This window comes from Protopterus annectens, chromosome 9.part0, assembly GCF_019279795.1.
Source record: "Protopterus annectens isolate FY-2018-M chromosome 9.part0, PAN1.0, whole genome shotgun sequence".
NCBI classification, from domain to species: domain Eukaryota; kingdom Metazoa; phylum Chordata; order Ceratodontiformes; family Protopteridae; genus Protopterus; species Protopterus annectens.
The window spans coordinates 162666795-162682034 of NC_056743.1; the positions used below are offsets into that span (position 1 = coordinate 162666795).

General features: G+C 38.7%; 1 protein-coding gene across 4 annotated transcripts in view; it reads left to right on the forward strand.

The window, feature by feature from the left end:
• The window catches only part of DDB2 (damage specific DNA binding protein 2), a 741911-nt gene extending 729780 nt beyond the window's left edge, over positions 1-12131 (forward strand). For 3 of the 4 annotated variants that reach the window (XM_044082699.1, XM_044082701.1, XM_044082700.1), the window contains exon 11: positions 10232-12131. In XM_044082699.1, the coding sequence (XP_043938634.1) occupies positions 10232-10500 (269 nt within the window). In that variant the 3' untranslated portion in view covers positions 10501-12131. The remainder of the gene's footprint in view (positions 1-10231) is intronic. The other variant, XM_044082702.1, reaches the window with a different exon arrangement.
• The last annotated feature ends 3109 nt before the right edge of the window (positions 12132-15240 follow it).

The window sequence follows — 15240 nt, forward strand, 5'->3', positions numbered from 1 at the left end:
TTTTAAACTGTAGCAAACTGTTTGCCACAGTTTATACCCTTCCTGCATGGATCACTACAGTGCTCATGTTTCAGTTAAAAAAAATTCTTATTTTGAAACTGTAACAAACTGCTTGCTACATATGTAGCAAAAAGTTACTATAGTTTTATACCCTGACTGCACAGAGCCCCACATCACTCAGTTTTTAGATAACAAAAAAAAAAAAAAAAATGACTTTTAAATTGTAGCAAAATGCTTACTACATGTTTAGACCACACACACAGCTACAGCACTCAGGTTTGACCACAGATGCAATACTGGCTTTTAAAAGCCGGCATTGCATTAAAGAGAGATCTGGATCAGCTGATCGTGTCCCACAACACTCTGCGCCTATGGCAGGTGCCCCTTTCGCTACACACTAGCTACGCTACTGATCAATGTCTTAAGTTGCTAGTACTAATATTTTAAGTGTGTCTGATTATTTCTGGATTTGTGTCTGATTCTGTTGAGCTTTGTCCTTGATTTGTTGCATCCTGTTATCACCAACAAATGGAGTAACTAAATACTCTTAGAAAAGGTTATAAAATTTTAAATAATAAAAGCATCCATAGGTAGAAAATTTAAGCAGAATCCTCTTCATGTATCTACCCTAACACATTTAGTCCTTTCCAGTTTGACATCTCAGGTAAAACATTCAGGCTATTTGTGTAATAGCCTGTGTCTGGGGGGTAGGGTTGAAAAAAAGATATAGCTGACATTAAAACAGAGACGTAAATCCAGAAAAAGATTTTTTGACTGAGATGTAAGAAATAGTAATGCCATGGGCAGTCGTCAGATTTAGTTAATTATATTTTGCTGAACTTGTACCAGTCGAAAATTGCAGTTTTTCATGCCAATTATTGCTTATGAACTTTTTTTGCACCCCTCAGCTGACTGGCAGATGCCACAAGTGCCTCTGCTTGTCTGCCAGGCTGTTCTATTCTCCTTACTCCCTCAAACGTACTCCAGTCCATGCTTGGGATGTTAATGAGATCAAGGCATCCTGGTGCAGCGTCATATTGCTGCTTGGGTTTTTTCTGCTTTATGCTCTGCATCCGATTCACCAGCATGCTTGCCTCTTAATGTCCAGTAGGTGGGCATGCAGTGGAAATGTGCTGCCATATTGCCCGACCTCCACGTCCACTCAGTCAGTGTCCTCCTTTCTTCACCACTAAGGGCAATGCCCCGAATGTCTCTATGGACTGAGTATGAGGGGCAACCAGGTGAATGCCCCCTTAGGATTGGTGCACCCATCTATCTATGCCAGAGCCACTTATCAAACTTGGGTCACGTCTGTCATAGTTAGGGCTCTGTATCCCCTCTATCCATGGCACTGGCTAGGCTTAAGACATCTGAGATATATTCAACAATAATTCCTGTACGCACTTTTATCTCATTTAGTTTAATATTAACCAAAATTGAAGCATATGGTGAGGATCAACATATGAGATTGTTGATCTTGAGTTTTAATCGATTATAATGATGCACTAGTCCTACATTAATAGAGCAATTCGGAATAAATGTACATTAAGAAGGGGTTACTCTTGTATAGTTGTAATGCTTTTTTCTTTTATTTCTGATGCAGAGGAATTGAAATAGGTGGGTGTCTTTATGAGGAAATTGAATTTAAAGTTGTTATATGGACAAGACGATCAACTAATAAGCAGACAGGTACTTACATACATGTTCATAGGTTCATAGGTTCATACTAGGCTATCTGCCCTAGGGCATTTATTTGCCTAGCCAGAATGTGTTTGGCTTTCGCCACCCATTTTAAATTTATTTTGCTATGCCCTTTTTCGAGGTTAGTATACTGTGCCTCTGTCTAAGAGTGACACAGAAGTGATACCCGGGGTAAACCTACGATCTTCCATCCACTCATCAAGATTCCTCTTGAAGAGAGTCAATGAGGGACTCTGCCTAACCTGGACTGGGATTTTATTCCAGAGTGAAGGGAGCCTCTGGGTTATGAATCTGTCCCTCCAGCATGTCCTATTTATTTCAGTGCTGAGGTTCAAGTCTCTCGAGCGTGTAGCTCGATGGGATTTTGATTTTCTGAGGTGCAGCATGTCCATTAATTCCGGGTTGGACATGGCTTTATACGTCAGGCACAGATCACCTCTGAACAGGCGGTATGCCACTGAATAGAGCTGGAGTTTCTTTAACCGGGCAGCATATGGCATCTGTTTGAGCCCTTTGATCCTCTTGGTGAGGTACTTTTGGGGTCTTTCCAGTTGCTGCAGGTGTCTGGTAAGGTACATCCCAAAAGGGGCATTGTACTCAATTATGGGCCTGATGAGGGATGAGTAAAGAGGCACAATGACCTCCCCTGATCTAGATGTGAATCCCTTCATGATTAGGTGGGCTATATAAAATGTTTTTCTAACCACTTTGGCCACGTGGTTGTCAAATGAGAGACTGCTATCAACTTGGGTCCCCAGGTCCCTAATTACCTCTTCTGTACTTAATGGATTACCACCTATGTGGTAATTTGTGGGCACTTTGTTTTTGCCAAAGGGGATGACTATACACTTTTGGCATTTAGCTTGAGGCCATGGCTCTGGCACCAGTTGTCTGTTTCTATGAGGCCCTTTTGGAGGATGCTTGTGTCGGCTGGAGAGTCGATTATGGCGCCCAGTTTGCAGTCATCTGCGAACTTGGTCAGCCACAGTCCTTCCGTGTTGGCCTGTACTTCCGAGAAATATATACCGAACAAGAGAGGTCCCAGGACTGAGCCTTGTGGGACACCACTTGTAACTGGTTTGGAGTCTGACATGGCTCCAGCAATTCTAACCATGTGGGTTCTGTCCTTGAGCCAGTTTGCAATCCATCTAGTGACATAGGGGTTTATTTTTAAGCTGGTGAGCTTATCTATAATGCCCAAGTGGGGTATTGTATCGAAGGCTTTTGCGAGGTCCAGGTAGGCTGTGTGGACCACCTTCCCCTCATCAATGGCCTTGGTGACTGTTTCAAAGAAATCAACCAGGTTTAAGAGGCAGGATCTGCCCTTAACAAAGCCGGACTGGGTAGGATCCAGTGTCTGTAGGTCCCCAATATCTTTATTTATGAGGTCCATGATGATCCTTTCCATAGCTTTGCAGACCAAGCTAGTCAGGCTTATGGGGCGATAGTTTCCAGGATCCGTTGAGGCACCACCTTTATGGAGAGGGACCACTGTTGCTGTACGCCACTCTTTTGGCACATATCCTGTAGTAAGGCTGAGATTGAACAGTAGTTTTATGTTTGGGTTTAGCTCTTCTTGGAGTTCATGTAGGACGCAGCCCGGGACACCGTCTGGTCCCATTGATGCTGTGTTTTTTGCTTTGGAGAGGGCGGCTCTTACCTGAGCATCTGAAATGTCAGGGGAGCAGCACTCTGCTGGGATAGATATTTGCCCTTTTGGTGGGGAGGGGGGGAGAAGTTTGCGCTGAACCTGTCAGCTAGGATGTTGGCAATGTCTGTGGGTTCGGTGTATTTTTTGTCATTTTGGACTAATTCTGAGCATATCTGGGAATTACCACCCAGGTTCCTAACATAACTAAAGAAAACCTTGTGATTATCCTTAGTGTCCTGTGCAATTTTTCTCTCGAAGCTGGCCTTAGACAATTTTATGAGTGCCCGTAGTTTTTTGCTAATACTGATCAGTGATGCCTTCCCTTTTTGGGATTTTGCTCTATCATTTAGTAGCTTCCTCCTTCTATTGTATAGTTTGTTTATGGCTGGGGTCCACCAGACAGGACGTCTGCCTTTGGAGGATTGGGTCTTGGCTTTGATCCATGCATTCCTGAAGGTGTTCATAGAATGCGTTTATAAAGGATTCTGCGGTCTGGGCCGTATTTTCCACAGGCCTGGGGGCTTTGAAGGATTCCACCTTGGTTTTGAGGAGTGTGAAATTTGCTTTAGAGAAGTTTTTCACTGTGGTTTTCTGGGCAGGGGGTGGAGTCGGGATGTGAATATCCAGTGAGATTAGTTTATGGTCTGATCTTACCAGTGAGGGATACACTTCTGGTCTGGAGCATAGAGTCCCCATGTTGGTGATGATCAGGTCCAGTATGTTTTCCCCTCTTGTGGGAGTGGTAACAAGTTGTTCCATAGCATTTGAGTTTATAAATTCTAGGAACCTTTGGGCTAGGGTGTTGGAGCTAGAGTAATGCTCCCAGTCTATGTTTGGGTAGTTGAAGTCTCCCAATATAATGGTGTTTGGAGAGACCTTCATATTTTCCAGTGTTCTCAGGAAGGCCGAGTGGGGTTCCTGGGTTTGGGAGGGTGGTCTGTAGCAGGCTATAAACTGGAAGTCAGTTTTACCCACTGTTAGTTGCACATGGATAGTCTCTGATGCTTCGTGCTTTGCCACCAACCTGGAGGTGTGAGTATCTTTGATGAATATCGATACTCCCCCTCCTTTTGTGGTTCGGTCCAAGTTTTGGGGCCAAAAAGCATGGTATGAGGTATAACCTGGTAGTGCTGGGGTGCTTTCAGGAGCTCTGAACCAGGTTTTTGTTACGGCACAGATATCGATGTTCTCCATGCTAAGGAGAGTTTCGAGTGCGTGCATCTTGAGGTTTAGAATTCTGGCGTTGAGTAGCATTACTCTTAGTTTCTTATCCCTTGTGATACCTATAGAGGTGGGTTTGTCTTTTGAGCCTTGCCTAAAAAAGGCACTATGGGGGTAGCAAGAGCCTTTGCCAATATCCAAAAGCCCAGGGGTGACAGGTGCAAGCCGTCCCTGTAATGTAATGTAATGTAAGCAATCCTGTAATATCAGCATTTAAAACAGCAGCTGAAAGTGAAATCTGTGACTTATTTATGAATGCAAGAAGGAAAACATTTTATAATTTGACCAATAAACAAAATGCAGCCATACAATCATTGATTAATAATACCAATATAGTAGTCAAAAATGCTGATAAAGGAGGAGGAGTGGTTGTATTGTATGCTGTATATTATAATACAACAATGCTAGATATGTTAGCCCCAGATGACTACATACAAGTAGTGAGAAAAGATGCTATGACAATTATTACTGAAGTTAACTCTGTTGTATATAATATGCATATAAATGGTAAAATATCTTTAGCTTTATTAGAATATCTGCATATACCGACACCTAAATTTGCCCATCATATGTGGTGTTCCTAAAAGTCGTAAGTCTTTAACTAAGCCCCCATTAAGAGCTGTAGTTTCCGTGAGAGGGTGGGTCACTGAACTTATCTCAGAGTTTCTTGAAAGCAGTTTTACAGTTATTCACAACAATTAACAACACATCTGATTTTTTACAACAATTATTCAACTGGTGAAGTAACAATACTATAATAGATTGCTATTTTCTGTCCTTAGATGTAAATTCACTATTTCCCTTCAAAACCAAACAAAAAAGGAATTGAATATATTAGAGAACATATCTCACAGGAAACTATTTTTACTACATCAGATATAAACCTGATATGTACACTGTTAAACATAGTGTTGACGAGTAATGTTTTTGTTTCGTGATAAGTATTGTAAACAACAAAAAGGTGTGGCCATGGGTACCCATGGCCAACACCTTTGCAAATATTGGTATGAATGCATAGGAGAATGAGTATGTTTTGTCAGAACAGCGTAATCAGTACTATCATAATGTACTATTTTAGAAGAGATTTGTTGGTGATTTATTTTTAATATGGGAAGCTTCACTAGTTTTAAAACATGAATTTGTAACCTATATAAATACTACCACCAAGTTTTTGAATTTTAAAAAAAAACTATACATTTCTTCCAGATAGATTTTTTTTGGATACAAGACTAATTAAAAATATTGCAGTAAGGCTAAAAACTACTTTATATAAAAAGAAAGTGAGAAAGAATATATATTTACACCATACCAATATGCATTCACCACACATTTTTAAAAATATTGTTAGAAATCAGATGATACGAGTAGCTAAGCTAAATACAACAGATAGTGAAATGTGCATCCAAATGAAAACTATGGCCAGTGATTTTATAGCTAGAGGCTACAATGAGCAGTGAGTAGCTGCAATAGAGAGAGAGCTTGCAAAGGAGAGATCGGAGATTAAACCAATTTTTTTTCTGAAAGTAGAGAATTTCAAGAAATGCATGATCATAATATAAAACAGGGGTGTACAACTTTTGGCTTGCCGGGGCCACATTGAGTGAACAGAAATTGTCTTGGGGCTGCATATAAAATATATCATATAGTTAACTCTTTCGCTGCCGCGGGCAACCAAAATCGACCTCCTGGCTGTACTGTAGGTGCATTCAAACAATGAATAAATGTAATAAATTCCTAATATTTGCCTTAAAATTCTAATTCTCATTCTAATTCTTAATCTAACAGTTAACGCTAACATCGTAGTTAATTTTTTTTAATACAATAAACTGGTATGGAACCCTTCCTAGGTATATAAAGTCACACACACTAGCCTACAGCAGAACATCTGTACATATTAATAATCAATATCTCTAAACTCTTGTAGCATGATTTACTATGGAACCCATCTCACCTGTGTATCCCCCACAATTTTATTTACCCAGAATGACATCTTTAAGTTGATAAACTTGACAGTTGTGATAATTGTCGAGTCAGGGAATTTATGAGCAAAAGCGATGCATTAAAACAGAAAATAATCCATATACTTCTGGCAGTTCAAACTCATCCTTGCATTTCCCTGCATAAAGCACCTGGAGGCCCACCCCCCCCACTTCCAGTAGCCAAGGTGTACCATAGTAACCAATATTGCACAGGAGGATATGTTGCAACTAACAACCAACGCACAATTCAGCATGAGATGCTGACATATTTCCATCACATAAAACTTCGATATAATCCTATAAACCAGTTCTGTACTCCTTCACCACCCCCAAGCTGCAACCACAAGAGACGCATTAAAAATAACTATATTACCTTTAATTATTTATCAAATTAACTGAAATAGGGCTTCGGTATTTAACAATATACTAATCATATAAAAATTCACTGTCCTAATTAGAATTCTGAATTCAGTTACACTAGTTATTTTAAAATTGCTTATGTAAGGTATAATAGTACAACAGCCTACCAGGCATTTGAAGCTTCACTTTCACAGAATTACAGTACTGAATTTGCTAATAATTTTAGTAATTCTGTGAAGTCTGTCTGCAAGAAAATAGCTAAAAAATCTCACATCACCACAAACACATTATATGAAGAATGTCCATAAAGCTTAGAAAGTCTGCATCATTTGTAGATCATGACTATAGGTTTATACTCGATACAAAAAGTCTGACAACTAGTATGAGTTACCCACTTATTTTCTCCACTGTCACACTGGTTACACTCCTACCTCTCAAACTATTACAGCACAAAATCTGGACAAAGCCATAAATAAAAGTGGGACAAAAGTCCAAAAACAGGGACAGTTTTTAAATATTGCTACTACAGACTTAGAAAGTTGATAGAATAACGGGTTTTGCATTAGCATAAATTTAAGTAGAAAGCACTCCTTTTGTTCTGCTAGCATTTGAAAGGGCACCAGAACTGGTTAACCAGTTCTTCTTCCTTGAGTGGAGAACTTTAGGAGGTACGGGTGACTTTTGGCATTCTTTTTGCAAGAAAAATAGCTTAATCATCTGCATGTCACATTACATGAGACAGCAAACACTCAAGTTATTGTTGAAAAGCCTTCTGCCCCTCTTGAAAACAAATAGAACACTGCCTTTCTTATTTTGAAATGCACAGTGAAAATAGAACCAGCATCTATACTGGTGATTGGTAAGCACTTGAAAATGATTTTAGCTTCATTCAGTCTGTAGATTTCCTAGATAGCCAAAGGACACATGTTGGATACAGAAGATACTTTATGCTGTATGTTACCATCCTTTGCATACCCGTATGATGCTTAATTGTATGATAGTCATATCTGCAGTGGGAATGGCACAATATGCTCTTCTGATGATGTGATGACAACTTGTTCAACACAAATGTTATTAGAATAACCTGATGCTGTACAACATGTAATGCACATGGATAAACCCACAACATACCAGAGAGGAAAATAAATAGATAAATAAGGCATAAAAAATCATATGGCAGAATTTTGTATGTTGTTCCAAAAGACTATATACTCTGGCACCTTTGACAATAAAGACCTTCTAATAAGTGACACCTTTTGCAAATAACTCTTTTTACAGCATCTTCAAACTAATCACTAATGAACTATTTCGCTAAAACATGTGATTGCTTTTAATATTTGCACATGACAAATTATGTATGTGAACTGCTTGACAATTACACAATTTTTTCTATAAATATTAAAGCAATACAAATTCACCATAGATTGAAGTTAATTATCCAAAGATTGAGGTCACTGTTTTCAGGCAGAAAATTATCTACAAGGGTATAGCTACCTAGAGCAGACCTACAACTGACTTGTCTTTTGTGTTGGCGGAGAGCTTACATGACCATACCTACATAATGTTCAGTTTTTCCACTTTCATTCCAAATGTATTCACTTCATCAGAAACTGATTAACCTACAGAGATTACCATTTGTAGCCAAGCTCCACTCAAATAGATGGTAATGCATCATCTCAAAGTCTACTTTAAGGCTTCATTTCTACAGATGTACTTTTTCCCATAGTAACTGGTAACTGGTGTATGTGTGAGCAAACTGTGTCCCTTTTGTTAAAAAGCTCATAACCATACAAAGCATTGTTTTATGCAGCCCAGCACTAAAAGCACATAACTATTGTCAGCTGCACTGTCAAACTAGCTGAGTAACACAAATAAACTCAGTTCTCCCCAAATAACATTATTTTAAACAGCAACTGTGGCTTCTGAGAAAATACTCAGTATCTACTCTCTAATAGTCAGATATTCTATTCATGTATTTATAGTCATGTGTATGAGCATCCTGCAGAGATTATCTTCCTGGGTCTGTCTGTGTGCATTCATTCTGAAGTTATCACTTTACTGATTCATTGCCTGTACCACTTCAAATTACATTCTGATTTTCCATTTTTTTTGCAGGAGAAATAACAGTAAGTCTCTGTATTGCCTGAGTAATGGCAAAATCACATTATTTTCAGTGAACTCAGCATTTCAGGCCAAATTTCAATAAAACCTGCATTTCTCATGCACACACACACACACACACACACACACACACACACACACACACACACACACACACACACACTCTTCTTCTACTTTCACCCACACAAACATTTTGCTTTCATGCATACTCTCACTCATTCACTCACTCCGCACTTGCCTATTAATAATTAGGTGCTGTAAGGCAACAAATCCCTCTTCAGCGCGAACACACACACACACTAATTCTTCGGCGGGAACACACAGATCCTAGTTTGGCATGAAAAAAAAAAACAAAATGGGAAGGGTGCTTTGGCACAGGCACACACTGTTTTTCATGCCTGTGACCTGTAACTGCAACAGCAAATGAAAAAAAATAGTTTTGGCACTTGGATACACTGAAGTTGCAGTTAAAGGTCGTAGGCCACATGGAAGAGCTCTGAGGGCCGTATGTGGCCTGCAGGCTACGGGTTGATATAAATCTTAAATCTAAATGTAGATGGGTAGTAACTTATAATAGGAATACGTCTCAAGCTATACATATTATTAAGAAATATTGGCCAATGGTACGGCAACTACCATAATTTGAAGGGGTTGGAAATGGGCAGCTTAGTTTTGGATATAAAAGATTTAATAACCTAAAGAATCAGTTATGTTATAAAGAAAAAAACACAAACTTTAAGTCATCATAGGGATCTGCTACAAGAGAAATAAGGTAGAACTTATTTACACAGTGAATCTTCATGGTTATCTGTAAAAAAAAAAAAATATATATATATATATAGAGAGAGAGAGAGAGTCTTTTGGTATTTTGATGGATCAGTTTTAATTCAGATTTCTATCACTTCCCTTTGTGTTTTGTTATGAGATTCACCTAGGCAGCTAAGAATATGGAGGGGAAAGGGGAGTAAACATTTTGTAGCTGGATATCAGTGAGGAGTGACAGTTATGAATGCTCAAAGTCTGACACCTACACTGGGTCAGTATCCATAATTTGTATCTTTTAAATGAGCCAACATTATGGTAAGTACCGTATATACCTCTTTTCTTCTATTATGCAGTCTAAGAGTTCAGCTTGTGAAGTGTTTAAAAAATTTTAAAAATATTTTATTTGTAACTTTTTATTTCACATAAAAAACAGGTTTCAACATTTTAATCTGGAGCCGTGAGGAAATGGTAGCAATGAAACAAGAGGGCCTTCTGAAAGAAATGAAGGAGCAGGGCATTGGTAGAAATTCTGCAACTCGGAGTACACCGCGGCGTTCCAGAGGAACTGAAAGCTCAAACTCAAACCAGGCAAAATATAAAGGAATAGTATGCAACCTATCTCCTCAGAGTACAAAAACGAAAGGAAAGGAAAATGTCAAAACGCAGCAGCAAAAGCATAAGCGTAAAGAACCAGGAGAATGATGACAGCAAAACACCTTTCTGACTGTTTGGAAGGTTTGGGATTGAGGTGGCCTTCCGTCACTGGAATAGAATCAAATGTAGCCAGATGTAGACTATTATTTGCTTGTACTGCATGCACATTGTTGACTGCAATATGATACTTGTAGTACACATAGCTCTTTACTCTGCAGAAATGTTCACAGCTGACAGCAGCAGAGGACATTCAGTACTGTTTGCTTTGTGTCCTGTAGAGGAAAAGTGGTGGTGTTGTGACATGCACTCTACTTACTTTGATTGCTTTGTGCATTTAAAGTATGTACTTCTGCAGAGTACATATGCTTGTTTGACATGGTTTTATCTTATTGAACAGTCTACGATGCAGAGGCATTAGGTGTTAAATTTTTACATGCAGTGATGTGGTTCAAATTTTGGAAGGCATGACAAACATAACATTGTAAACTGTACACCATATCTGCATTGTTTAAATGCAGGTTGTAAATGGATTGTGAATATGTTATTATTCAGTTTGCTACCAGAAAGGTCTGCAATTGCTCCTTCTTAAAGATGAGAAGAGGGAGCAGTGGGAAGCCTTTTTTATATTTAATCTAAGTTTAGTAGTTTGATAATGATTGTTTACCAGGTGCAGTCCTAAGAGAGAACATTTTTCCCTTTAACTTTTACTATGCATGGTATATTTCCAGGAGTCTTAGTGGCTTTCATTATAAAGGGACACTTACAGAATGTATTTTTGTAAACTTAGCACACTGTGTTGAGATTTCAGTTGTACAAAATACCATTTATTTTTTATAGTTTTGTAATGTGTTCCATATTGTTTTCTTTATGTTAATTGTGGAAGTAAAAAAAAACAACTTTCTAGAATTATATAAGCAATACAGCCTTCAGTCCATGACAGGACTTCACTTAGCAGTACTGAGAAATATTTCAGAAAACCTCAGAAAAATTGCAAAGTGTGCACACACACGAGTCAATGCTGCTAATATATGAAAACAGTGCTGCAATTTTCAAAAGCATTGATTAATTCCTGCAGTTAGGTGTTATCAAAATTGATGTTTAAAATCTAATGTGCCATGACTATAAGATCTTAGTCAAAAAAGATATCTTGATATGAATGGCATTCAATTTTGACCAATGTATGTAACCCAGCATCTGCAGCCACAACCTGTTTGCTATCCTCTGGTTTCCTGCAGAAAGAGTGTTTAGTCAGGATTCAGCCCTACTTAGTCTGGTGAGGCTTTTCAGGTTCCTTCCGGAAGCCATGTTTACAGCAGGGTCTTGAGCTACTCACCCAGTCAGATGTTGCCCTGTACACAGGGTGAGCTTGTTTTCATAATTTGTTCCTCTGTAATAAATTTAAATAGAGTGTTCTCTTCAGAAAAAAAGGTATATTTTTTCATTGTCTGCTGTGTAATTGTTTCTAAGGCACTAGTCAGTGCTGCGAAAGTAGTAATGTTTAACATTCTTGTTATAAGCTTTGTAGTTTCACTGTCTGAAACATTTTGCATGGACTTTCTAAAGTCTCAGAATTTGCATTTCATTCAGTACTGTTAACTTTTTATCTTATGCTATTTTGTAATTGTATTATGAATCACGTTTTGGAAATCAAGATGTAGTGAATGAAAATTTTAAAACAAGGTAATCTTGTATGTTCATTACATTGTTTACTGTTGCTGAGGGTATGATTTTGAGGTTTCTGCTACAGGATGCCCAAGTCCAACCCAACTTCCAGAGCTTTTCATCCTTTGTTCTTTCTTCCAGGCAGATGCCCTCCCATGTGGATGTCAGCACACCTTTGATATAGAAAGGATGTCTTCCCAGACCATCTTTAGCTTTTTCTTGATCAAGTATTAGAAATAAAGATGTGTAAGTTGACGTGAGTTCTGAATACTACTGTGTCAGCATGATCTAGCTTCCAGAGTGCAGTTAAGTACTCTTTTAGGGAAATATGCACCATTATAATTCTTACCTATTATTTTTGGTAGTAAAGCAGTTTTGGGGTGTCAGGGATAGATGTCAGTTTATAAAGTTAACAAGTGGATTTCTTGTAGAAAACAGCTCTCCCACAGAGACCTTTGCAGAGAATTTGAAAGCAGCATTTCAGGATAGCTTCCTTTCAGTTTGCCTTCTGATCAGTACCTTCAGTTCAACAGTTATGTGGTAGTTCAGCAGACAGAGACTGCCAGATCCCTGCTGCTTTGTCGAGAGATGTCTGATCTGGCACTGGGTTATTCACTGCTGTCATCAGCTCTTGGGAGTACATTTCCCATGATAAAGAAACAGTTGGCAGACTCCCCTCAGCAGATGGTTAACTCTGGTCCAAGTATGGAAGCAAGATCTGGAGACTATATGGATGGGTCTTTTTTATGCACATCTCTACAGTCAGCTTCATACATTTTGCTCCTTTATTCATTATCAGAGTATATGCAAGCTGAATAACTTCTCTTTCCCATTGATCTGAACTTTGCTATATCCCTTTTATTCATTCACTTTAATTCAGGAAATGCTTCTCAGTTTAAGCCTGGACAAAGCTAACCCAAGTTTCATAGCTCTGTCTTTGGCTAAGATAACAATGATGTTCTGTTACTCTGTGGCCCCCTCTTCAGCTTATGCCCTCGCTAACTCTGGAGCAGAGCAGATTTCTGTGCCCCAGTCTCAACTTGCTTAAGCTTTCTCCTTGTAAGAGTTTGATTTGCTTGAAGTGATTAATTCTCCATCCAGGTATTACTGGTCTTAAAGCAGTGGTCTGATACTACTGTGCAAAGGACCAGATGCAGACGTTGACTGTTGTCATGACCGCTGAGCTGTTCTACTTTTAACTGATTAATTTTGCAATTTCTATTCTCATCATTTCATTCAGAATGCAGCATTAAACCAAGGAGATACTTACTTCCTGAAATGTCATCAGTTGAGAGGTCCTATCAGTGGTGTCAGTGATGTTAGTATTACCGCATTCAGTTCCCAAAGATGGAATAGGATGAAGGTGGCTGGTCAGCTGCTTCATGACTTCATTAAAACAAAATTTTCAGATTTTGTTGTTGGTTTTGTTAGGAAAAGAATAATGTCTCAGTAGTATTACTGTGAAAATGGAGATTAACTACCATTCTGTAAGGGATATGTCTAATCCACTGTTGCTCAACATTTATAGACAGTCCCACACAGAGATAGTAAAATACTTCAACTATTTACTGCTTTGGTAGGATGGAGAGTAGTTCCCACATTTCTGCTTAATGTGGTAATAGTCAGCATAAGAAAAGGCAAAGTGTAAACAGCAAAATAACACTTAGATTGTTAATCTATGAAGTCCTTCAGTGCCGATATTAATAACTGTTAAGCAGTTTTTATTCACATTTTCATATTTACGTTGATAACTAAGGAAGCTATGCGTTGTTGAGGAGACAAGGCATGAAATGTCAGGGTAGAAGACAGAAAAATCAGTATACTGGAGATGCACTGTTAGTTGTTTGCAAGTAATTGTGCAGACAAGCAGTATTGACATATGGTCATTCATATCACCAAAAGTGAATGCTTTACAAACTATTGCATGTCATCACTTGAAGTCTCAGCTGACACTGAAGAAAATGTATCATTGATGTTTGTGCTGTAAATTGTACATCTTGAGAAATATGTGGTGTTATTTCTTTTGATAATTATGTAAATAAGCATTTTTATAGTATTGTAAATACCTTAAAAAGTGCTTCATCCCCAGTATGGTACACACCTTGGTCCAAAGGTAAGCTCTCAGTACTTCACAGGTAAATCCTGGGGATCCTCCACAGGGTGTACATCTTACAGTAAATCCACTAATTCCTCCAGTCTCCAATTGTAGACTACAAAAGCCATCAGTATGAAGCAAACATCCCTGAAATGTTGGGCTTCTAGCCTTCTTTTTAACATCCAGCCTTCCTCCGGTGTTTCATATTTACTAGCTGTTCTCAAACTTTCACTGCTGTAATACATGATATATCCTTAGCTTGGCTGACTGTTACCATAATACATAATACATATGCATTTTTTTTTTAAAACACTATATCACAATGGCCTCTGTCCCAGCAAAGAGGCCATGTTGTATCCTGACTAAGATACTGTAGGTTATGGGATTGACGTAACCCATCTGTACTTGTGTGGTGTCAGGGCTATGTCTAGTGGTAAAAATTAAAGGGTTGCAGAGATAAAGCCCACCTGAATAATTTGTGTGCATATCCTGTCCTTTGTGTCACTTTTGTGTGGTCATTTACCAGAGTTAAGCTGCAGCACAGTAAATAATATTGCAGTTGGAGCCCTCTTTATAGTGACACCCTTACTCTATGGCAAAGTATCTTGTTTCAGCATTACTTAAGTGTCTGCTCAGGTAGCCGTCTGGATGTTCCTGATCACATCCTTCCAGAGATGGTATATCTCCTAACCCTACTTCAAGTACATTGGTGTACACAGCAAAGGGATAAAGTTTTTTTTTTTTTTTTTTTTTGGGGGGGGGATAACCAAGACTGAATCTGAACACAAAATAGTTTTCAGTTATTTGAAAGACTCACCAGTTGCTATGATCTACAGTGGATATTTCTGGACATTCCTATGGACATTCTTAGAATTGGGTAACAAAAGCAAATAAAGTGTGACAAAGTCCAGTATTACCAGTCTGCTCTAAACTCCTCCCAAAACAACCCCAAGCAATTCTGGTCCTCCATAAACTCCATTCTCCACCCAAGTAAGGTTGGGACCCCCACCACCACCAAAACCACCACCACC